A 25,709-nucleotide genomic window follows, 5' to 3' on the forward strand; every position below is an offset into this window, starting at 1 on the left:
CCCAAATAATGAGTCAAAAGGTTGAATATCTACAATTTTAGAATTGAACTCCGAGGATGAATTCATTTGCGTGGATGAAATGGACGTGCCAAACCAATTCATTTCATACTACATTCCTTCAAACCAAACTTTATGTTTTGGTCAATGGACTTCATAACAAATTCAAAAAAGACATCCGTACAAAGATTTTTGCATATGCACGAGCATATACAGACATCTCATAAAATAGTAGAAGATATAAACAGAACATAACTTATGCATACAACGCGTGAGTAACGATTCTTGTCTACACTCAAACACATGTATTATCTAAGCACCTTTTGTCAAAATTAATCATAAGCTTTCATATAACAGTGAGAGAGAACAAAAAATACTATAAATTGGGTTAGGAAAGGGATTCGAAGATTCTGATGTGATTATTATATGAAAAGGGAAGGCAATATACTATTAATTAAAAGGGTAAGTTCCTATAGTTTAGAAAGAATAAAGAACAAAGGAACTAGGTTTTCAGCAGTGCATATATATATGTGTGTGTGTGTGTGTCAACATGCCTCTATTATTAAAATAAGAAGAAGCACGCACATGTTTCTCACTTTGATATGGTGACTCAAGATTTAAACAAGCAATGAAGCCCAAAATCGTCATCTAAATATGTACACTCAATTTGAACCTAATAATAAAAAATTAGTCCACGCACTCACTATCAAATTACTAGGAATTATTCAAACTCAATCGTCAACCCATTACAATCACTCAGATGTAGACACAAATCTTTAAAGAACTAACGATTATTTATAAAAGTGCAGTCAGACTTATTGATTATATAGCCTATTTGAGATGTTTTTAGGAATGAATTAATAAAAAAAATAAAAATAAAAATAAAAAAACTTTCTTGACCATCAAATACAATTATTGCGATATTTTATGTCATAGAAGCACTTAAAAAAAAGCACAAGCCAAATACTTTTTTAGAAAGGATTTCAAGTTTTTTTTTTATGCTGCTTATTATAAAACACACGTTTAATGAAAGTACTTATAAGCTGAAGTGTTTCATACAAAATAACAATTTCACATTGAAAAAGTCAAAGTATCAAGTTCAATGTATAATATTGCCAATATCAACTGCTTATCAACAACATATTTAGATTAAATTGAATTAGAATTATCCGCTATGTCAACACGCTTCATTGTTTTGTTTATAATATATATAATTGAGTGCCCAAATGCGTCATCACAAACCTAAGCATATGGAACATCATATTAAAATCAAGATTCAAAAAAGATTCTTTAGACCAAATATATACATTTAACAACTAGAATTAGAGTAACAAATTCAACTACGCGTCACCGCTGGACAAACCTGAACTTATATATAACCCACATCCGTGCTGATGCAAGCACCGCTTACGCCATGCAATATGGGGCTCTGCCCTCCCACTTCACGTGTCTTCCTGTTTTGTGTAGTCACGGTTAAGCCACGTTAACATTTTATATTGTTTTTTTATATAGATAATAAGACAAAAATAAATAGTAATATAAAATGTTGACGTGACTTAACCGTTATCACACAAACAGGAGAGCACGGAAAGTGAAAGGGCAGAGAATCTGCCTCCCTTTGGAATTGCGTCATATAGGGCTAAAACCTCAGCTGATCCGAAGATTCCCAGGTCCAAAACCTCAGCTGGTCCGAAGATTCCCAGGTACAAAACCTCAGCTGACCCGAAGATTCCCAACCCCATCCATGATGCATGTCTCTTCACTGTGCTTTGTCTCCTTCTAATCTCTCCACTTACGGGTCTTAATTTGTTCATATTTTTCTCTTCCATCATCAACGTAAACGTTGATTTTTTTGTTTTTTTTGTTCAAACGTACATGCTGATTTAATTGGCTTCTTTTTTTTTTTTTTCCTTTGCTTTCCAACAAGGGTAGTCCAATTGTCTCTTCATTGTGCTTTGTCTCCTTCTAGTCTCTCCACTTACAGGTCTTAATTTGTTCATATTTTTCTCTTCCATCATCAACGTAAACGTTGATTTTTTTTTTTCTTCCAACAAGGGTAGTCCAATTAGCCAGTTTTAGAAGAATTTAATTTCATTACAAGGTAATATCTCAATTCAATCACGCGCGCATTGTTATCCAAGAAAATTAAAACATTGTAGTATGCATGTAGTTGACTTTGAACCCCTTATATCTTCCCCAACACAGTTAGTTTCTCGTATAGGTAACTATTTGTTTTTTTCGTTTTTCATTTCTTCTGCTTGGGATGTGATGAAAGTATATGAGAGAAATGAGAGATGAAAATGGATGAGAAAGAGGGGAAGAAATAAATGAAAACAAAATCTTAAAAGTAAAAGCAACTCAAAATATATTTTCATTTTGGTTTTTAAAGTTCGTTATGTGTCCTTTTTTTTACATGTCTATAACCATTCGTTATTCATCCATTATTTTTCTTTTGTATTCTCCTCTATTATTAAAAAACAATTAAAATGATTATGATATGATCCGTTTAGTTGGTCCTCACTTCGCACATTTTCTTGCCGGTCATATAGATGACTGAATTTGAGGTTTGTAGAACGTTAGAAATCTGATCAATAAGGAAGTTATATTGACAATCAATATTGTGGGAAACTAAATTGAGAGTCAACTAGCTAATTAGGAATCTGGATCCTCTTTGTGAGGATCCTGAAGATCCATGAATCGTGTTCGTTTATCGTACATCGTATGGTCAGAAATCATTTTAAATATTTTTATTTAAAATTAAACACAAATAGTACCTGATAAAAACTGACCGTATAATTATGATGAACAGACACAATTCATGAATTTTCAAAATCCTTATCAAAATGATCTAGAGGGGATCCTGTTGGGCTAAGTAGCACCCGATTCATGAATTCATGATCACCTAACTCCTTAAGCCGCCCACCTGGAATTAATCTATATCCCGGGGTGTGACTAGGATGCAACTACCTGCAAGTCATGTGTCAAAAGATTTTAGAGAAATGCGCTACAGTTCTTAATTAATTACACTTATTTTATTACTCCAATTTGTATCTAATTATTTGCACAACAAGATAGGTGTAAGAGTTTGTCACAAGCAGCCTCGTTTTGACTACAAGAGCAAACATACATTATAAGTCATGTTTAAGTTTTTAATTGTTTGATGTGGGATTTTTATATTTTTTTTTCGTGGTCCTTGTGATAATAAATTACTTTTGAATTGTATTAAACCAACCATCAACAACCACATCATTTTATTTATTAAATTTAGTTCAAAGATTTGGTCTCCCTTAACATTACCCAAATGAAAAACCCATAGTTCTCCCTCAACCCTATTTTTCCTCGTCCTCCCACCCGAAATCCAAGGCTGTGTCTTCCCCATCTCCTCCGCCCAAATCCAAAACTTCCCTTCGCATCTCCCCTTCAACAATTAATATCATTTGTTCCTACAAAATCAAAATTAATTAATAGAACAATTCACTATTGTGCAGCCATTTAATCCCATATTTTTTATATTGGAAAATATTAACATTTAGATTTATTTTACTATTTGAATTTTGACCCAACTTGTTAGAGTTAAGTTTTTGTTTTCTTGCTTATTAGGGGATTATATAGGTATTATAAATAGTGCTTCGTTATTCAATAGAGAATAAGTTAGTCAAAATGTAGTCATGAGTTTGTAAATTGTAATTATTCCAACAATTTTGTTTATTCCTTATCGTTAATAAAATAAGGTTCATATTTCGTTTGTTCATCCGTTTATTATATCCGAGCAAGTTTCATCATTGAGAGTTTGATCTGCTTTTGTTCGTATCAATCTGTCTATTTGTCATTGTTAAGTTTTGTCTTAAAATGTGGTTTTTAACGAAAAACCATATTTTTACACTAAAAAATCAATCCTGGTACTATTCACTTTACTCTTTATTTTGCCATTATCATTAAAATTCAAAACTTTCAAACTATTTTTATTAGTTTTCTTTAAAAAATATTGTGGTATCTAAGTCGTACCGTGGGACCCACATTGCACCGGAGCCGAGCCGGCGCCTAAAGTCTGCACCTTGACCCACCGCGCCAATTCTTGCCTAAAAGCCTAGCACCCATTCTCCGCAACCCCTCTGCTTGAATTAAATTGGCCTGCACTCACATTTGCATGAACCGCACCCACCATTGTTTCTGCATCAAATCACCAGCACGCCATTGCCTGGAACCACTACTTGCAAATCCAACTATACCCACCGTCCCACTGACTACAGTTGACCTGGTGATAAGTATGAATTGTATGTTGTTCGTTACTGCAGTTAGGAAATAGGTGTGAAATCCTATCTCCGGATTTCACTATTTCCATTTCGTATTTCGTAATTACGATGCGTTTATATTTTTAGCATGAATTTTTTAGAATTGTTATTAACACTCCAAAAATCACATTCTACACTTCTCACAAACGTGAACCCACCGTTCGATTAGTGAAATTTCGTACCCAAACGCGAGTTTTACATTACTGTTTTGAGCTGCGACTTTTCCGACAATTTTCTCGTCGATTCCAGCCAAGGTTAGACCTCTAACTGCCATAAGTCGGTTACTTGTGTTGAGTAGATATATTTTCATGTCAAGATCATTGAATTTGGTGGAGAATGAAGAAGTTATAGAGCTTTGAAAATTACATAATTTTCCCGTGATTATCCCCATATTCCGGAGGCTATGATGGCGGCAAGCAGCGGCACCGGCGACCAAAGAGACTTAGGAGACAGGGGAATATTCTGCTAAATTCTTAGATATTCCATTAACACCTCAGGTACATTCTGTGATATTCTGTTAAGTTTAATAGAATATACCGTTCCGGGGACAATTAAAAAATAAACGATTAAGTGTGTGTATGGTAAACATACACTAAAGTTTAGGAAAGTGAGCAAAAATGCTTCTCATTTTGTAATTTTATTTTTTATTGAGATGAAAACACAAATGGTACATTACGTGTTTTAAAGAAGTGGTGGAAAATTTTATTTTTTAAATTAATAACTTTTTAGCACACATATCTTAGTATAGTAACATATGATATATCATCCTGTGTAACGAAAAATATCTCCTCATTCTGAAGTGATTATTCTATCTGAAAAGGAAAGGCAATATAATATACTATTAATTAAAAGAAAAAGTTGAGAAAAGTTTAGTAAGAATTAAGTACAAAGGAACTAGGTTTTCAATAGTGCAAATATATATTATTAAAATAAGAAGAAGCACCGCACGTAATTCTCACTTTGATATTGAGACTCAAGTTTATTAAACAAATAATGAAAAAATGATGGTAGATCTGAAGAATGAAGTCCAAAACCGTCATCTAAATATGCACATACACACTATTAATAAAATAACATAAAATAAAAAAAATCCACTCACCAACAAATTACTAGAAATTATTCAAACTCGATCGCTAACACATTCCAATAATTCAGATTAGAAACTATAGATTGAGTATATACACACATGATACATATGTAGATACAACTCTTAAAAGAATAATTATTTTTCTAAAATGCAGTCAGACTTATTGACTAAAAATACGATCTATTTGAAATTTTTATGGAATGAAGAAAAACCCCTTCTTGACTATCAAAACGCTTATTACTATATTTTGTGTGATATAAGCACTTTAAAGGAAACATCCAATACATTTTTGAAAGTACTTCTAAATATTTAAAAAAAAAATAGAAATGTTTATCGTTACACATAACAAAAGTGCTTATAAACTAAAGCATTTCATACGAAAAACAGTCTCACACTAGTAAAGTCCAAGTATCAAGTTCAACAATATAAATAACGTATCAACGATATATTTGCATTTAAATAGAAATTATAATTATCCACTATGTACACATGCTTCATTGTTTGTTTTAAACACTAATAAAATCTATAATTCAGACCGTCACTTAGTATTACGGTCTAGTGGTACTCATTTTCACTCATAAATGAGAGATCTTAGATTTGATTTTCACCAAAAACGAATTTGAACCACATTATTGCTAGCCCATTATAAGTTTAAGTCTATCTTCACCCCTTATTATATATAATATCGTTTGTTGAAAAACAATAAAAAAAATTTTAAAAAAAAGTTCTTCATACCAAATATGTACATTTATAGGCTTAGCACGCCAGAAAGTTGATTCAACAACTGGAGTTAGTACAACCAATACAACTTCAACTACGCGTCCCCGCGGAACAAACCTTTACTTAAATGTATAACCTTCATCCGTGCTGACGCAAGCTCGCTTATGGCATGTGATATTAGGTCTTTGGGATCGCGTCATGTAGGGCTAAAACCTCAGCTGATCCGAAGATTCCCAACCCCACGCATGAAGCATGTCTCTTCACTGTGCTTTGTCTCCTTCTGGTCTGAATTTGTTCCATTTCTCTCTTCCATCATCTAGGTAAACATTTGGTTCCATTGGCTTTTTTCTCAACAAGAGTAGTGCAATTTGACAGTTCTAGAAGAACTTAATTTCATTAAGTGGTAATACCTCAATTGAATCACTTTGTTATCTAAGAGAGTTAAAACGCATTGATGTGCGTAATTGACTTTGAAAACCACGTATCTTCCTTAACATAGATTATTTCTCTTATAGGCTGGTTCATAACTATTTGTTTATTGGTTTTTTTTTTTTTTTTTTTGCTTAAGATATGATGAGAGTATATCAGAGAAATGAGAAATGAAAAAAAAAATGGGAGAGAGAGAAAGAAATAAAAGAAGAATAAATGAAAACAAAATCGCAAAAATAAAAACAACTCAAACCAGATTTTCGTTTTGGTTTTTAATGTTCATTCTGTGTTTTTCTTTTCACATTTCTTTTACATTTATGTGACCATCCGCTATCGATTATTTTACTTTTGTATTTCTTCTCTATTATTAAAAACAATTATATTGACAATCAATAATGGTCAACTAGTTAATTAGTACCCAATTCATGAATTTATGATCATCTGACTCCTTAAGCCGCCCACCTGGAATTAATCTATATCCCGGGGTGTGACTTGTATGGAACTACGTACCTGCAAGTCATGTGTCAAGATTTTAGAGAAATAAGCTACAGTTCATAGATAATTTACCTTGATTTTTTTTTTTTTTTTAAATTTGTATCTAATTATTTCCGCAAGGTAGGTGTAAGAGTTTTATTTGACTATAAGTGTAAACATACATTATAGGTCATCTTTAATTTTGTCAATTTTTTGACATGGGATTCTTATATTCTTTAACAATTAACATGTACGTGCCATATATTCCAGGAAAAAAAACTCAGGATTTCAAAATTGACTGAGTTGAACTTATGAACTAACAAGTTGAATAAATGCTAAAAGAGAAGAATGATAGATTTAGAGTTAATAAATTAATCTGAATATGTGAAACCATTTTTTTTAATAATTTAGAAAGAAAGCATGGAGTTTCAAACTCAGGACGCATGGGTAGAAATCTAATACATTATCCACTAGGATATTGGACTGCATGTAGTAAACCTGTAATTGGCATTGAATGTGGGAGCGTAAGAGTTGGGCGCTTGAATTCTAGCCTTAATTAATTTAAATTGCGGGTGGGTTATAAAAATAAGGCCAAATTTTTTCGTAATCTTTGTGGTGATAAGTTATTTTTGAGTCGACCATCGTAGTAAAAAATTTAATAATTGTATACCTGTGGTGGAGTCCATCAACAATCTTGGTCCAAATCAAAACATTCACCCCCCAAGTTTGTCAAAAGGTTGCACGTGTCTCTCCCATGCAATGGACAAAAGTGTCCCTTTATACTGACTGCCATAACCAATGACAAATCGACACGTGATCATGAAATTTATGTTTGTGCACTATTATTTTGAGAATCTACATGAATGGATTGGAATTCATTTATTTGATGATATGATCAAAGTCTCAAGGATTGAAATGGCAATAATAATTTACCGAGTTAATTTTGGTTGATTTGCCCCTTAGAGAAATAAGCTACAGTTCATAGTTAATTTACCTTGATTTTTTTTTTTAAATTTGTATCTAATTATTTCCGCAAGGTAGGTCTAAGAGTTTTATTTGACTATAAGTGTAAACATACATTATAGGTCATATTTAATTTTGTCAATTTTCTGACGTGGGATTCTTATATTCTTTAATAATTAACATGTACGTGCCATATATTCCAGGAAAAAGAACTCAGGATTTCAAAACTGACTGAGTTGAACTTATGAACTAACGAGTTGAATAAATGCTAAAAGAGAAGAATGATAGATTTAGAGTTAATAAATTAATCCGAATATGTGAAACCATTTTTTTTTAATAATTTAGAAAGAAAGCATGGAGTTTCAAACTCAGGATGTATGGGTAGAAATCTAACACACTATCCACTTGGATATTGGACTGCATGTAGTAAACCTGTAATTGGCATTGAATGTGGGAACGTAAGAGTTGGGAGCTTGAATTCTAGCCTTAATTAATTTAAATTGCGGGTGGGTTATAAAAATAGGCCAAAATTTTTCGTAATCTCTGTGGTGATAAGTTATTTTTGAGTCGACCCCCGTAGTAAAAAAATTAATAATTGTATACCTATGGTGGGGTCCATCAGCAATCTTTGTCCAAATCAAAACATTCACCCCGAAGTTTGTCAAAAGGTTGCACGTGTCTCTCCCATGCAATGGACAAAAGTGTCCCTTTATACTGACTGCCATAACCAATGACAAATCGGCACGTGATCATGAAATTTATGTTTGTGCACTATTGTTTTGAGAATCTACATGAATGGATTGGAATTCATTTGTTTGATGATATGATTAAAGTCTCTAGGATCGAAATGACAATAATAATTTACCGAGTTAATTTTGGTTGATTTGCCCCTTATATTACAAAAAAAGAGTGGTAGAAAGCAATGCATTTGGTGCCAATTTGATCCCCACCATTCATCCTCCGATAACAATTAACAGTTTAACTCGCTAACAATACCGTTCGTGAAAATAAAATAAATAATAGACTACCCAAATAAGCATATGACCATATGGCCCAATAACAAATCTACTTACCCACATAGAGAGAGGCCTGGCCACTTATGCGTCCATTTGGGTACTTGGAAAGCCCATGTTTCCAGAAGCCTCTAGGTTGCACATTCGGGAGGGTACCGTCGACCGACCCAAATTAAGGAGGCACCCGAACCACAACTGCAACCAAAGGAGAGGGACAAAAAACGGAGGAGTTCTAGAAGCGTCTTCTATCATCTGATAAAACCCAAAGGCCTGCAGTCTGCAAACACTCTAGGGTTTTATCTTCTTCACTCTACTAAGCCACTAACCTCCACCTCCTCCTCCTCCTTCCCTTCTCTCCGCCCTCCAAATTCAATAGGTAGCCCCCTTTTCGTCGTCAATTCAATCATATTTGTGTGCGTTTTGTTTATTTGGGCATATTTATATACGATTTTGTTTCATTTTTTTAATGGTGAATTGATGAATTTTATTTGGGTAATTTGTCGTAGAAATGGCAGCAGCTCAACTGACAGCATCGTCGATCTCAGCCAGGAGTTTGGCTTCGTTTGAAGGGCTCAGACCTTCAAACCTCAAGTTCGGGTCGCCGGCAGGAGTATCACTTGTCAGCCACCGCTCCTTCCGCGGCCTCGCCATCAAGGCCGCCACCACCGTCGCTCCCAAGGTTGTTAGTTTTGCTTTTATCATTTCTTTTGTGGGTAAAATATGGTTGCTTTTGCTATATTTATGTATAGTTTTGTGATGATAATGATTTGAATGATAAATAAGAATAAATTTGAACTTTAATCTCTACCCGTTTCATTATATTCACGCAAGATTTGCCATTTGATACTGGTTTTCATTATTGGGTATGTATCATAGAACCCGAAAACATGTTGTGGAGAAGGTTTCTTACTCTTTTTACTACTTTAAGGTTCGTTGTTTTCAAGTTTAGGATGCCGATTAAATTGAAAGAGTGTTTGTGTCGTGGAATTCTTGTTTGTTGCTCTGGTTGTTTGATAAAGTTAGCTCCTTTGTTGAAGTTGTTGATTCCATGCTATTAGTAGGTTATCTGATGTTAATGGGTTCTGATTCAATTTTGCAGTACACTTCGATTAAGCCTTTGGGCGACAGAGTGCTTGTGAAGATCAAAACCGTGGAAGAGAAAACCGGCGGTGGAATTTTGCTTCCAACCACAGCACAGACAAAGCCTCAAGGAGGTGAGGTTGTTGCTGTCGGAGAGGGTAAAACAATTGGGAAGACAAAAGTGGGCATCAGCGTCGAGGTTGTGATATCTACCACATAAATCCTCTTTAGCTACGATGAATCATTGTTTAGGCTTCCCTGTTTACTGAATGCTTTTCGTGTCACAGACTGGTGCTGAAGTTGTATATTCCAAGTATGCTGGGACAGAGGTGGAGTTCAATGCTGCGAAGCATCTTATACTCAAGGATGATGACATAATCGGTATTCTTGAAACAGAAGATGTGAAGGATCTCAAGCCTCTGAATGATAGAGTCCTAATCAAGGTTTGTTGCCCGTTGAAATGTTAAAACTCTTGTGAATAATAGTATCAAGTGTCAGTTGTTGAAGTAAAGCATAAATTGGAAGGCTTATCATTAATTCTTTATTGTCTCATCCTTACAATTATACATCCAGTGTCACGCTACTAATTGTCAGTTTATTATGTTCTTTTCCATGCTCTTTAATACGGGCGTATTGGCTACTTTGCGTTTTCCCGTGTGTTTGAACCAAACTTTCCCCTTTTTTCAATCAATGCAGGTAGCTGAGGCCGAGGAAAAGACCTCGGGAGGTTTGTTGCTGACAGAGGCAAGCAAGGAGAAGCCCTCCATTGGCACGGTAAGGGGTTATGATTTTTTTCATCTTAGCTCAAGGCATTGCTGCTATCGTGGATATGGTTTTGGGCTGTGAGATATTGCAATTCACATCCTTCTTTCAATATGACAGGTGACCGCTGTCGGACCCGGTACTCTTGACGAGGAAGGAAACAGGAAACCACTATCCATCTCCCAGGGAAGCACAGTTTTGTACTCCAAGTATGCAGGAAATGACTTCAAGGGCAAAGATGGTTCGGAGTACATAACTTTGAGAGCTTCAGATGTCATCGCCATACTTTCTTAGTCAGTCGAATTAGATGAGCTCAAGTAGTATTTTTGAAGTATCTGGCAGAGCTTCTTGAAAACGTTTCTGAATCTGACTACATAGATTTGATGGCTTCAACTCCCTTTTCTGTACTTTTGAATGTAAAATGATTGCCTTTGAAACAATTTCGTTAGCAACTATATTTTCACATATGACCTTGGATGAAACCCCATTTTTCAGAACTGAAACTTCAGGTTTTTTATGTTCCAAAGTTTCTAGCTTTCACCGGAAAATTGTTCCTCCACCGGATAGAAGGTGGTTTCGGTGTTTCATAAGAGGTGCATCTCTGTGATTGAAAAATGAATCATAAAAATCCTGGGTCAATGGCATCTTTTACGAGTTATAACTAGAGTTGTATATCTAGTAATATATTCCATCTCTTCGATTCCTCTCTATCGAATACTTTACAAATGAGTAGGAAATTGAATGTCGAATCGGTCTCAAAGAAGGAAAGATCAAATTATACATTTCACCGCGCCATACCGCACCAAAAATCTCACTTATGAAGCTACACATCAACAATAATATATGCAAGGATTACGACTAGTCACCGTAGTGTGTTAGAGACTTATGAGCTCCTGCTGACCTGCCATCGGAAATTAAAGGAGCTCAATTCGCCGAACCCGTGGAATCAGTAGTTTTCACACCGGACAACGAACAATTTTATCCCTCGATGATTGGAGACTCCGGTTCTGATCGTTGTAACAGTATCGCACGAGAGGGATTCAGCTCACATGGATTACAGCTCACAGTTGCAAACCAGATGGAATTTCATCTGCCGAAGACCTGATCATTTCACCATTCGAACCCTTACCGATTAAACGAGGCTGCAGAGTTATCATCATACTGAGGTCTCCATGCATTTCCACTGTCAGTTCCGCTAGAAGCTTGATTGGGGACTGGAATGTTGCCGAGATCTCCATCCAAGCTCATCTGCCGTACTTCAACGGATGACAATATCTTTATACTCTGAACACAGCTCACAAACTCCCTGAAAGCAATTATAGAATGGATGTTTGAGAAAAAGCGAATGGAAAGGCAAAAGGGTTTGCTATTTTCTGTTGCAGGGTTCTTGAACTTACTCCCATGGATCATCACCAACAAGAAGAATGTCATTTTCATGATCCACATATACAAGTTTCCAGTCCGTCCTGTGTGGATCTTCTAGTTGCCCTTCAATCCCGAACATGCGGGCAAGATCATGCCGGAGCTCATCATAGCCTTTATAACGGGTGACATCAATGCATCTTCCCACAGATCCACGCTTTTGAACCTGTAATTTTTAAGTTCAGTGTTATGCAAAGGTCAGGTAAAAGTTTGGCAAAGGTATTTTGAGGAGAAAATGAAATTATATATTACTACACGACATTTGACATTGACAATTGTCGTTAAAACAGCAAAAAACTAAATGTAATCAGTCATAATAATATCACTATTAGCTGACTCTCTGAAACTGCAACGAAGTTTCCTCCAGTTGTAGCCTAGTCGGTTTACAAATTTCATGACAAAAATGCACCTCAACTTCAAAAGGAACAAACCAATGACGATTCAGTATAGTGACAAACCTTTGTATATGTTCTCATACGTTGAGCCTGGTTTGCCCACAATCCGTTGCCTAAAACTCCAGTATCAGTTATGGGAATGTCACTTGAGCACCCAGTTTTGAAAGGTAAGTTTGGTGCCCCAAATGACTGAGAGCTGATTGCAGCAGTGGGTAACTCTATCTCAATATCTCTTGGTGTCCCGCCATAATTAGACAGTAAGTTCTGAAGATCTTTTTGAGAGTCATATCCCCTTGACAACAAAGTGTCCGGTGCCAATCCATCAATATTAGCGGAAAATGGAAGACTGCTCCGAGGATTCGATTGAACATCACCATCCAAACAGAAGGTGGGGAGTGCATAGTTCTGATGGATTGTGCTAGCATCCAGACAATATGATGTTCCAGATGATGAAGCTTCTAACTGATCCGTGATTGTACCTTTATATTTTATCTGGTCTGGTCCTTTTGAGCTGGGCAGCTCATTTTTTATCCGAATATCAGACTTGCCCTGAAGCTCCTGAACCAAATTATGAGCAGGTTCTGCCACGGAATCCCCCAACAACATGGCCGTTCCTTGCTGATTCCTGTTCGAGTATTTTGATGGGGACATCTGGCAGTTATTAGTAGAAGGGGAAGTTGAACAAGATGGACCATCGCCTTCTGTAAGACCAGAATGGCTTCTGATTGCTGTAAGTGGCTTGTGCTGGTTCTGGGGCTGGATAGATGGCATCTGATGAGACTGCATCACCAAAGGAGCTGCAAAGTTGTTCAGAAGTCTGTCCGTCGAGAAGCTGTTGCCATTTAGCTGTTGCTGATGATGCTGAGTCATAGGCAACTGTTGTAACTGCTGGTTTTGCTGGTGGGCCAGCTGCTGCTGTAAGAGTTGAGGCTGCAAAAGTGAGCTTGACGGGGAGAGTAACTGCGGCTGCTGCTGTTGATGAAATTTCTGCAGCAACTGTAATTGGAGTTGTTGCTCAGAGATGCCCTGCTGAGATGATTGCTGTACTTGCGGCTGCTGCTGTACTTTCTGTGACATGTTCTGTTGCAAGAACTGCTGTGGGGACGGTTGCAATTGTGCCACCTGCTGCTGCCTTTGTAAAAGGCCTGGTTGCGGTTCCAGTTGCTGCTGCTGGAGCTGTGAGTTTTGTTGTCCAGTTGGCACCTGAAATGAATTCTTACTAGAAGAAGGGACAGCTTGCTGGGATTGGGTATTCCCTGTTAGTAATTGCTGCTGTTGATGTTGGCAGAACATAACCGGTTGTTGCAAATTTTGGCCCGGGACCTGGTTAGGAGCAACAGAGCCGTTATTTACCGGATTCAGCTGAGATAATTGTTGTTGCTGGTGCTGTTGACGTTGCGGTTGCTGTTGGTGCAGCTGCTGATGCTGCAGCAGGTTTTGAGGGTCTTGCTGTTGTTGAGGCTCCCGCTGCTGCTGCTGATGGGAGTAATTCTGGAGCTGTTGGTTCGTCGGCATCTGCAATAATTGCTGCAGCTGCTGCTGGGGGTGATTTTGCTGATGTTGGTTCGCTGAAGAATTCAATAATTGATGCAGCTGCTGCTGTTGGGGGTTACTTTGTTGCTGTTGGCTCATAGGATTATGCATCAATTGCTGCGGCTGCTGCTGTTGGGCCCATGTCACATTCGGCTGCTGCATTTGGCTAGCTTGGTTTTGTGGAGCTGGTTTATTTGACTGGAGACCAGTTGCAGACAGCACCGGGGCTTGAAAGTTCAATAGCTTGGATGGATCATCTGCACCAAGGTTATTTTGCAGGCTGGTTGGAGGGACCATGGATGGGAAAAATCCAGACTGTGAAGCTGAAAACTGATTATTTTGTTGCATGTTCATCCACTGCACCAAACTCAAACCAGGGAAAACCGAGCTTGGGGAATTCTTCATGCCAAATTCATCTCCAAGCCAAGGCATGGCTCTCTTGAAAGCATTCTCTATGTCGGATTCATCATCTACAAAAAGCAGTTCCAAGGTTACAAACAGATTTCTGACAGGCAGGATTCAGGTGGACATACAAAAAAACGTTTGTGTGATTCCATCAACAAAGCTTTTCAAGCTAACTTGTCAATATGGTTTACCTTGCATCCCTGGTTGTTTGGGAAACTTGGGTCTGAAAAATGGAGGAGGGCATATGTAGAAAGGAGTTACAACAGGCTCGATTTCCCAAATTGAAACTCGGCTAGGCCGGTCACCAGCTGTTGATTCATCCCATCCAACCTATAAAAAGTATAAAAGTTTCAATATCTGATTAAGCTTAAGTGCATGTCAAAAATGCCTAGAAAATTTCGAATAAAATTTATATCTGGAAATGGGAGCCACAAAATGAACTCTCAGCAGAAATAGAGAATGAGACCAATCCAGTGTCACTTAAACATAGACCTACACAAAAGTTATGCAATCTTGACTAAATCCTATGAAATGCTAACCAATACCTGAAGATTGCGCCATTGTGAACCTTTCCATCGAACAGGATCCAAATCACTGATGCCAGTGATTGTGCCCATGTATCTGCGTACTCCTGACTCTTCAGTCTCAAACATCATTCTGAATCGCATGCCAAGTGAAACTTGGGTATACATCGCTTTATTGTACTTGGCTAAAGGTACCACAAATTCAGAAGGGCTTGCCCTTTAACATCAAATAATTATTGTCAGAACCAATCAAATAATAATTACAGATGACATTTCCTAAAGACCAACAAGAAAAACCTAAACATCCTAGTGTTACCTTGGGTTGTAAAATATGGTAAACGGGCTGTTATTTGCAGCAGCATGAGCTGCGGCTGCAAGAATGCCGATATGCATGCTATCACTGGATATGACTGATGAAGAGATAGCTGGCTGCTGTCTATTAGCACGCTTTATGCCCAAGAGAAGCTGAGATTTTTCATCCCTGCATACAACCAGATTGTTCTAACTCGATAACCAAAGGAACTAAATCGGGCTGAATCATTCATCTAATTGACCACATCTTTCATACCTTATAAAAAGAACAGAATCTCCGGCAAAGAGTCTTTTTGTGCTAACGAAAATACTCCAACCTGTAGTCAGCAGGTGCCTTTTCGGTTGGCCTGAAATGAAATTGCTACAGTTAGAATGAAAATTCAGAAATTTGCATCTCAACGTCTAATAAGAAAAACACAAAACAGAAACAAGTTATACTTTATGGGGAAGGAAGAGAACAATAGGAGAATGTTTTAAAGAGGGAAATACCTCGATAGATATGTCTGAATGTCCACGCACTATCATGCAAATCTTTTGCTACAAGCTCCTGGGCAGGCGGTTGCATCGAAAAATCCTATCAAAGATCATTGCTTCTAGTTACCACAAGTGTACACGGAATGGATTACACCGGCTTTTTTGATATTTTCGTATTAAAATCTAAAGTTTCAAATTTGTACATACTAGAGATGGGAAGATCTTCTCAGCTGCTCGACGAGGTACAGAAAATCCACCATGAGTGCTCGTGTCACTAGCTGTAAGAGTTTTGCAGAAAAACTCAGTAGGTTGCCTACTTTGCTTGAGCCCCATGTTGGATGCCAGTAATGCTTCCTTCTCATACTGCCAGACAGATATTCAAACAATTTTGCAAGTAAGTGAACACGATTATATGTAAAAAGGGAAGCGGTAAAGTGTTGCTTAATTCACAAAAAGAATGGCTGTCCTACTTTGTTTACTGGTTGGAGAGTCATTTGTGCATAGACCTCATCTGTTTCGGTATCAGCCTGTGCATTAAAATGAATAAAGAGACACGTGAATAATCTATCTAAAATCAACCATGTTACAGAAAATACAAAATTTTACATTCGTAAAATAAACTTCATCATTCTAAAGTAGCTGTGTGGAACTGTCATACATGCAATGTCACATTGTGAAGCATGCATATCAATTTTGACGGAAGGTTGGGGTAGTTCGGTATGAAATCCGTCTCCTTTTGCATCGATGCTGCAACCTGAAAAATAGTTATGAAAATTCCATCAGAAACCAGAATCTCAGGAAAAGCGTTGCTTCTTTACAGATATAGAGAAAGACGCACTTGCTCGCTGTGACCTTGAGGGAAGTACACCACAAGACTTCCAACTGGAGGCAAAGAAACCAATGGCCCAGCACAAGCATGCCATAACTCTGAATTAATTCTCTTCTGTTCTCCTGCTGCAGACCATACAAAACTTCATCAGCGTTGAAGAGAACTCAAAACTCGTGACATGATAATTAAATGTGAAGTGATAAACTTCTCAAAACAGATTTGTTTCCTATGAGATCATGGCATAAAATATCTGAAAATTAACAAATCGTACAGTATTTTCATCTTTCAGCCACAATAACCAAATTATCCGTATGCGATTAGAAGAACACAAGATCTGTTGTGTTAAAAAATAAAGTTTATTTCAAAAGTGGTCCAATTTATGTTTAAGAACAGTAAATCATTCATGTAACAAGACTTTTCTTAGAAATATTACATATTCCTTTGGGAAGTGATCAATTCATATACTGAATTTATGAGTCGAAATTGTATGAAATCAAATCAAAGAATGAAAAATTCAAATCCAAATGTTATATGGCACAAAAAATTGCTAACAGAAAGAGATTCAATCAAAGTTGTAAACTATAACCAGAAAACAAACCCCCAACCATAAAAGTACTTCCACTTTCTGCAGAAAACAAAGTCCCTCAGAGTATTTTAAAAGCATAAAATTAAGCTAAATCACAGAAATTAATAGACAACCAAACATAAGACTAAATTTGCCAAAATTCATGAAGCCTCACCTTCACCAGAATTTGCCAAAAACCCATTTGTGGGAACCTTCATGTTTAATATTTGAATGATTTTTCTCACAGAAATTCAAACTCTTGCTCTTCTACCTGCAGCTCATTACCCGGTAATTGCAGTTGCAGTACAACTTGTTCCAGAAAGCAAAGAGTTTCAAGAACAACCACCACTTTCAATTCACAACAACCACTTTTAATTCACAACCTTCTCCAATTCACATTGAACCCAGATAACTAATTCCTTTACCAATCTCAAAAATGCTACAAGATTCTGACTTTTTTCTAATTTCACCAAATTTGAAGAAATCCATCATTGCCCTTTTCAAAACCAGACAGCTCAAATCTCAGCAGACCACTCTCAATTCCCAATCAAGTTCACCAACCAAATAACCAAAACACACCCAGAAAACAAAATATACAACTGCTGAAAAAACTAAGCAAACTGGAACCTGGGTTATTTGAATGTACTCCCAAAACGAAACGGGTTAAAAGATAATCACACAAAGCCAAGGACTTTGTGCTTTTTCTTTCGGTTCAAGCCTTTTTTTCTTGGGTTATTGGAGTTCTTGTTTAAGGAATCAGTGAAAGAAAAAGAAACTAAAGTGTCGCCGGCAAACCAGAGAGGGAGCAAAGCAAGCAAACAATGCTCGGACAGCTTTTTTTATTACTTTATGAAATCTACAGCCCGACATGAAATAGACTTACGCAAAAGCAAAGCAGAGCATTCACTCTCTCCTTCTCACTCAAACAGTTCTCTTCAAACTCGGTTAAAAAACAGAACAAAAATGATTAACAATATAAAAACAGAGATTAAGTTAATTAAACACCATCATTGATTATTGATGGATCGTGTTCATTAGCGTGTGTTATGCTCTCCGCAGACAATGATTAATTATATTCCCCAACCAGTCCCTCTGTCCCCACCTCCTTTTTTATATAAATAATCAAATTCACCTCAGATTCATGTTAAATTATTTTCCCTTGGTTGTTTTCCTCAACAATGCTAAGGTGACTTGATTTATTGATGAATTTTTATCACAAATGGTTTCTAACATTTTTTTAATTTTTCGCTTCGGATTTTATGTTAGCATGCTAATAAAAGTTTTGAGAAAATTTTATGGCAAAGACTTATTTATTTGCAAAGCATAACATGAAAACTATATTGATCAATTTTTAATGTAAGAAACCAAAGTAAAGTGTTTCGAAAACATCATGAAACATTTGCAATAGGGATCTTTATTCATTAAATATATTCACAAAATGATATGTTGATCTACATGAAGGAAACTTGACTTGATCCAAAACTTATAAGTGATGTCTTTGCGTGTGACAAAGTTTGTGAAGGCACCATTATTAATTCGCTAAATTATAACATATACAAGCATTAATATTGTAACTTATAGTAAATCATGAAAGGGAAAAAAAATTATACCTTACGTGTAAAACGCCACTCCATGCGTTATATAAGTTTAGTGAATTACTAACACGACGTTGTTATTGTCCGACAAATTTTTGGAATCAACTTACAGAAATTTGGTAGGTAAATAATATTTTTTATTCTTTAAATTTATATAATTGTGAATTGTAGTTTAGGAGAGATTCTACTTTGGATTAGGGTTATCTCTTTCTCATTTAAGTGACTATGTTAGGTGATGAGAGATGTAAATAGGAAAACATAATATGAGAGATAAGAGATGAGCTAATATTAATTAGGTCACTCAAGATTTTTCCCTAGCTGAGGAGGTTAGTTAATCACTAATGAGAGAGAGGGAGACGAAAACTTGTCACGTGATAACAGATATATAATAAAGAGTGACATAACTCCTGTCAAACTCAAGATTTTGCCTTAGTAGAGAAGCATATGCAATGTTCTTTGTTATTATTTTGTAACTTAGTCACCTAATGAGAGACTTAGAAAAAGAAAAACTTGTCGTGAAAATGATAGAGAGAAAGAGTACATACCCTAGTAGTAGAGCATCTTCAATGGGAGCTTTATCCTCCATGAGACTACCACATTTCTAGTCTTAGAGCATCACCAATGAGGGGTTGTATATGAGGCTAGAAAAGTGATGGATATAGCCCAATTTAGAGCTCCGGGGAATCTATGGGGCTTTAAAAAAGAATCTCTTCCAATAAGGGGCTATATATTTTTCGGGCTCTATATGGGGTTATATATTTTAGGGGCTTTTAGATCCAGGTCCAAAAATGTAGAGTGTTTTTAGGAGTGAGTCAAGTTATCTAATTATATGTTTTTATTTCTTTTATACTCATTTTATATTTTCTAAAAATATTAAAAATCAATTAAAATCTTCTAATATTATGCATTTTCCAACTCCAAAAGAATATATTTAATATCGTATAACAAAAATACTAATATACTAACATAAATTTATCTACAAAACATTCTACCCTAACTCAAGTAACAAATATATGAATGTATATAATACCTATACGTGAGATATGAAACCTAATTAAAATGTAGAAAAAACATAACATACCTACAAGTAAGACACATTAATCTGTGACAGGTTGATTATAAAAAAAGAATCTGTCATATAGGTAGATAAATATAATTAACCTGTGATATAGGTTGATTATAAAAATTAAAAATAAAATCTATAAATGGGGTTTAAAGTAGCAGGAAGAACGAGAAATAACAAAAAGATAAATAAAAAGAAATAAGCAAAGAGATAATTGGGAAGAAATTTGATTTTTATAATAAATCTTATCATTGAACAGATAACTATTGATAATTAAATAATTAAATATAACAAATTGGATTTATTTTAATAAACTGGACTATTCCTACTATTGGCTCAAAAAATTGGACTTATATCAAGTTTCCCCTATATTTTATTATGTAGTAATTTGATTACATGGTAAATTTATTATTGTCTTAACTTCTCTAAACTTGTTTTTTAGACGTGTTATCTTAAATTTTAATTTATGAACTTTTTAACCTTAAAATATTCAAATTTTGACGGAGTTAGATTTCATCACTTATGCACCATTGTAAGTTCTCTTATCTCAATCTTATCCGTTGGTTTGTTTCTATGAAATCAGACAATATAAGATTTCGTTTCATAATGATCATTGGTTTTGATTATCCTATCTCAATCTCATTTGTTGGTTTGTTTCTATGAAATCAAACAAGATAAAATTTCATTTCATAACAACCATTGGTTTATTTCTTTGATTGACACATTCTCCGAAATCAAACAAAATTTTCATTTCATAACAATCATTGGATTGGATTATCTTATCATAATTTAGTTTTGTTATTTGTTTATATTTTTGGTTTAGGTCTCTAAACTACCAATGTTAAATTTCATCAATTTTTTTTAATGAATTTTTCATTCTAGAAAATTAAACACGAAGCACAACATTTGTTTTCTAACCAATAACACAAAAAATTGTCTGTTTGTATATGTTTTCTTAATCAAACAAACAGTTGAAAATAAACTCTTAAAATCCTAAGCAGTTGAAAAATAAACCCTTAAAATCATGTTTTGGAATTAAAAATGGGGCTCACCCATTTATAAACTAAAAAAACAAAAACAAAAACCAAGACTGGGCCCTCAATTTGGTGTGGTCCCCTACTTTTTGGGGATAGATGTAGCCTAACTTCTTGCTACCCTAGGATTGAAGTTGCTAGCCTTTCTAGTGGATGTAGCCCCATTTTCCGGCCCATTGGGGATGAAATTTTTCATTAGAGCTATAAATGCAGTAGCCTCAAGGAGGATAAAGCCGCTATTGGGGATGCTCTTAGTGAGAAATTTCATCCCCAATGAGTAAGAAAATGAGGCTAAATCCACCACTAGGGCTAACAACTTCCTTTCTTGGGTAGCAGAAAATTGGGTTACATCTAGCCCTAAAAAACAGTAGGTCCCAAAAAAAAGTAGCAACTCATGTGAGCAAAGTTCTATCTCTCTCCCTCCACTTGCAGATACATTTATACTTTCCTTTTATTATTTTTTAATTCTTTTTGCTTACTTATTTTTCTTGCAATTTGGCTAAGTAATGATTTGTTACATCCCACATCGCCCAGAGAAGTGGATCATGTAAGGCTTATATGTATATTTTCATCTCTACCTAGCACGAGGCCTTTTGGGAGCTCATTGGCTTCGGAGTTCATCGGAACTTCGCAGTTAAGCGAGTTCGCGCGAGAGCAATCACAGGATGGGTGACCCACTGGGAAGTTCTCGTGTGAGTTCCCATAAACATAACCGTGACGGTGTGGTCGGGGCCCAAATAGGACAATATCGTGCTACGGTGGAGTTAAGCTCGGGATGTGGTGGCGGCCCGGGCGGGGATGTGACAATTTGGTATTAGAGTCAATCCCTGGCCGGAAGTGTACCGACGAGGATGTCGAGCCCCTAAAGGGGGTGGATTGTTACATTCCACATCGCCCAAGGAAGTGGATCATGTAAGCCTTATATGTATATTCTCATCTCTACCTAACACGAGGCCTTTTAGGAGCTCACTGGCTTTGGAGTTCATCGGAACTTCGAAGTAAAGCGAGTTCGTGCGAGAACAATCCTAGGATGGATGACCCACTAGGAAGAACAAAACTGTGACATGTGGTCGAGGCCCAAAACAGACAATATCGTGCTACGGTGGAGTTGAGCCCTGATGTGGTGGGGGCCCGAGCCGGGATGTGACATGATTGTTTTAAATTTCATAAGAATTAAAATTTTAAATTGATTTAATGTTCATGGGCATTGATGGGTGAAATTTTCAAATAATTTTTTTTTTTCAAATTTATATAATATTAATTTACCAATTGATGCTAGATAAATTGTTGTGTTATACGTGAAAATCAAATTATTTCAGAGGGCGAAGTGGGGGTTTGTTTCTTTCAACAGATGAGACTGAGATAAGGGAATATAATCCAACGAACGATTCATAAGTAATGAAATCTAACTTTGTCACAATTTGAACTTTTTAGGTTGAAGGGTTCATAAAAAAATTTAAGATAGCACGTCCAAAAATCAACTTAAGAAAAGCTAACAAAAAAAAATCATCGCTTAATCAAATTACTACATAAATAAATATATATAGTCTCATATAGAGCTCGAAAGATAAAATCCCTCATTGGAAGAGATTCTTTTATAAAGCCTCAAAAATTCCTCGAATCTCTAAAATGGACTATATCCACTATTTTTCCAGCCTCATATATGATATATTTACCACCAATATTTTACCCTAGCTGAGGAGCACATGCAACGTTCTTTGTTGGGTGGTTTTAACCGTTGGATGGGTAAAATTGGATTTTACCTAATTTAGGGAAGTAGTGGACAGTGGGAATGGGATTTGGTGATGATCTCGTTTGGGAAAAAATGAAGTTTCCTTTTTATGTGGTTGCTGACGTGGCGACGCACTTGAAGTTTGACTGGAGGAGCTGTTTATATTATTATTTTATTGATCAGCATACAACTATTTTGCCCTTTTTTTGGGCCTTTTCTTTGGAGGTTGTACCCATCACAACATCATGCACATCATTTTGATGATGCTCTTTCTATTGGATTTTAATTTATAGAAATGTTTAAATTTACTCCACTTAGGTCATCTCTAAATTCAATATTTTTTTTCTCCAATGTATTATAAAGTTATATTACATTGATGTTTACATATAAAATTTGAGTCCCAATAATATATATATGTGTGTGTATATATATTAAGATCACACAAATAAGGAAAATGTTAGCCTGTAAAATTAAGATTTGAGTTTTGACTCTAATTTTTCATGCTTCAAACTCCAATCTGTATGATTCAAAGGTTAAAACTCAAACCCACCTTATTTTCGGACATTTCGTTTGTTTACATTTTCCCAAAACAATGGTTATATTACTTGTCGTTTATTTTTATATAAACGTAAGCAACAAAGCTTCGCACCAAGTTTTCAGTAACATAATATGCATACTTAATATCAATTGTACTAGAAAAACTAGTTTATATTATTTATTTGAAGAGAAAAGACATTGTTTTAATCATTCAAGAATAAGAGATCCCTCCTTTGTCAACTTGAATATTACAAAATGCCAAGTATTACGACCATTTTCCTATAAATAATTTAACTTAAAGTTTTTATGGTTAAGGATAATATGATAGTTGTATGTTATCGCATTCCTAATTATTATTTTTTTGTCAAAGCATTCCTAATTATTGGTTCCTGCATAAAATGTTAAAAAAAAAAAATATTAGATAAAAAGATCAAAGTTCCATTTGCATGATATTCGAAGAAAGTTGTGTGCATTGTATTTACGAACCTTATATATTATGTCTATATGGAAAAGATTTGGCATTTCGCTAAATTTCGCACAATGAACCCTTGCTTCGTAATTTTATCTTACCTGGGTAATTAACGTGCATTTAATGAATTGAAACACTTGCTTACTTAAAGTAAGTAGGTAGGGTTAGCTAAGTTAAATTTAGGAAATTTTAAAGAAAAGCTCCCGGTACTGTTCATTTTAACGAAAAACTACATTTTTACACTAAAAAGTCAATCCTGGTACTATTCACTTTACCTTTTTATTTTGTCATTTTCGTTAAAACTCAAAGTTTTCAAGCCATTTTCATTAGTTTTTCTTAAAATTTATTGCTTATTCTCTTTTATTTACATTTTTTTTAAAGGTAATCAACTGGTGGTTTTATTACGACAGTCAACTTTTATAGGAACAGAGAAGAACTAACATTTTGACCTTACACTTTAGCTCAAGATATTAATTTAATGTAGAAAGCTATGGCCAAATGTAAACATGGCATCTTACTTTGACTAAAAACTAAAAATACCCACTTTCCTGGTTTGGTCGATCTTCTGCAAATAATGCTAACTGATTCTTTTTTATGAGAAATGCTAATTGATTCCTCTGTAGCAAAATAATAATAACAATAATGTGAGCCCTAAAACCTTCTAAGAGAAAAGTATCCAAAAAAAATAAAAGGGATGAAAAAGAAAGGAGAATTTTATATAGAAAGTAGGAAGGGAAGAAGCCGCAAAAGCAGGAGATGTTCACATGCCAGAAATTCGGTGGATTCCCCCTACCCTACAAGTTCATGGGATACACCATACACGTATCCTACTGCAAATAATGTATTTTAATTGTATAAATTTAATAATTGAAAATGTTTAGCTTTTTAATATTTATCTGACGATCATTCTTACAAAAAAATCATTTGAATTAGAGATTATTTAGTCATTCAAATTTATATAATAAATCAATGGTAGGGCATCAATTAACACATTCATGATGAACTATTCATTCATTTAATGCATTTAAATAACTAAACAATCTCTTATTCGAATAATTTTTTGTAAAGGTGACCTTAAAATAAAATTAAAAAATTGAATAATTTCAATTATGAAATTTGTACGATAAAAACGTTAATCGCAAGTTGTGAGATATGTGCATTCTCTATAAGTGGAATGCAGATATGTATATATACACACACATGTATTTTTTGTGGCCTTTAAATAAAGCTGAGAGGCAATTATATACAAATTTTTAGCAGCAAGTGGGTTAGAGGAAAAGTGTGCAGACTGAAGTCATGGATTCTTTGAAGGAGAACGAACAAAAGGAAATGAGTAGTCCGGGCTCCAGCTTTTATATGTGCAACCCTCAAAGCCAGGATCTTCTTAATTCTTATTGTCCAGATTAATTGTCAGTTTTGTCACTTGCTGCTAAAAATTTGTATATAATTGCCTCTCAGCTTTACTATTTACAAATATATATATATATATATATATTTCTTTTTTTTTAAGCATAATTAGGTTATCTAATAATTAGCAGATATGTTAAATTTTGTGTATGGAATGAAGAAGGAACGGTTGGGTATTTATAGAAAAAAAATATTTTAAAAATTTATAAATATAATTTTGAATATTTTCAAATGTTTTTATTATTTTTAAAGCCTTTTTCGTGTTTTTTTCTTTTTCTTTTTAATTTTGAACTTTAGAAATTATCGCACCGTTAAATCTCCTAATGCCTCTAGGGAACTATTCATCTTGGGAATGATCATATGAATAACTTAGGGCTGGTTTGGTATTGCTGTGCTTTGAAAAAAAACTGTTTCTGCTGTGCTGTGAAAATAAGCAGCTGTGAAATAAAGCAGCAGAGTGTTTGGTAAACTTTTTTGTAAAAGTGCTTTTGAAAAAAAAAAGCAATATTATAGTGTTTAGTAAACTTTTATGTAAAACAGATGTGAAAAAAAACCAGTTTTTCAAAGCTGGGTTTTGCAGCTTCTTGTTTTTGGCT

The 25,709-nt window shown here is 35.2% G+C and overlaps 2 protein-coding genes across 3 annotated transcripts; one reads left to right on the forward strand and one right to left on the reverse strand.

Annotated features, from left to right (window-relative positions):
- The first annotated feature begins 9,196 nt into the window (after positions 1-9,196).
- On the forward strand, positions 9,197-11,284 carry LOC137718988 (20 kDa chaperonin, chloroplastic-like). Its single transcript, XM_068458393.1, has 6 exons — positions 9,197-9,351; positions 9,482-9,654; positions 10,075-10,254; positions 10,343-10,498; positions 10,752-10,829; positions 10,938-11,284. Exons 2-6 carry the CDS (start codon positions 9,484-9,486, stop codon positions 11,109-11,111), a joined length of 759 nt encoding a protein of 252 aa, XP_068314494.1. The 5' UTR covers positions 9,197-9,351; positions 9,482-9,483; the 3' UTR covers positions 11,112-11,284.
- A 265-nt stretch (positions 11,285-11,549) lies between these two features.
- On the reverse strand, positions 11,550-18,240 carry LOC137718962 (auxin response factor 19-like). Of its 2 annotated transcripts, none has more exons than XM_068458392.1 (13): positions 17,452-18,240; positions 16,721-16,833; positions 16,541-16,636; positions 16,353-16,409; positions 16,090-16,245; positions 15,898-15,982; positions 15,665-15,755; positions 15,413-15,577; positions 15,118-15,313; positions 14,764-14,902; positions 12,698-14,637; positions 12,215-12,405; positions 11,550-12,123 (listed from the first exon to the last, which is right to left on the reverse strand). In XM_068458392.1, exons 1-13 carry the CDS (start codon positions 17,492-17,494, stop codon positions 11,943-11,945), a joined length of 3,453 nt encoding a protein of 1,150 aa, XP_068314493.1. In that variant the 5' UTR covers positions 17,495-18,240; the 3' UTR covers positions 11,550-11,942. The 2 variants fall into 2 exon arrangements, with proteins under 2 accessions (XP_068314493.1, XP_068314492.1); XM_068458391.1 differs by having other exon boundaries at positions 16,721-16,836; positions 17,452-18,239.
- Between the last annotated feature and the right edge of the window lie 7,469 nt (positions 18,241-25,709).

Source organism: Pyrus communis, chromosome 1, assembly GCF_963583255.1.
Source record: "Pyrus communis chromosome 1, drPyrComm1.1, whole genome shotgun sequence".
NCBI classification, from domain to species: Eukaryota; Viridiplantae; Streptophyta; class Magnoliopsida; order Rosales; family Rosaceae; genus Pyrus; species Pyrus communis.

Bases quoted from the DNA above. Each gene is read 5' to 3' on its own strand.
- LOC137718988 (XM_068458393.1), top strand. From the start codon at position 9,484: ATGGCAGCAGCTCAACTGACAGCATCGTCGATCTCAGCCAGGAGTTTG. The intron at 9,655-10,074 runs GTTGTTAGTTTT...TCAATTTTGCAG, and splicing joins CCACCACCGTCGCTCCCAAG to TACACTTCGATTAAGCCTTT. The intron at 10,830-10,937 runs GTAAGGGGTTAT...TCAATATGACAG, and splicing joins AGAAGCCCTCCATTGGCACG to GTGACCGCTGTCGGACCCGG.
- LOC137718962 (XM_068458391.1), bottom strand. From the start codon at position 17,494: ATGAAGGTTCCCACAAATGGGTTTTTGGCAAATTCTGGTGAAG. The intron at 16,637-16,720 runs GTGCGTCTTTCT...ACTATTTTTCAG, and splicing joins CTCAAGGTCACAGCGAGCAA to GTTGCAGCATCGATGCAAAA. The intron at 15,578-15,664 runs GTATGAAAGATG...GGTTGTATGCAG, and splicing joins GATTCTGTTCTTTTTATAAG to GGATGAAAAATCTCAGCTTC.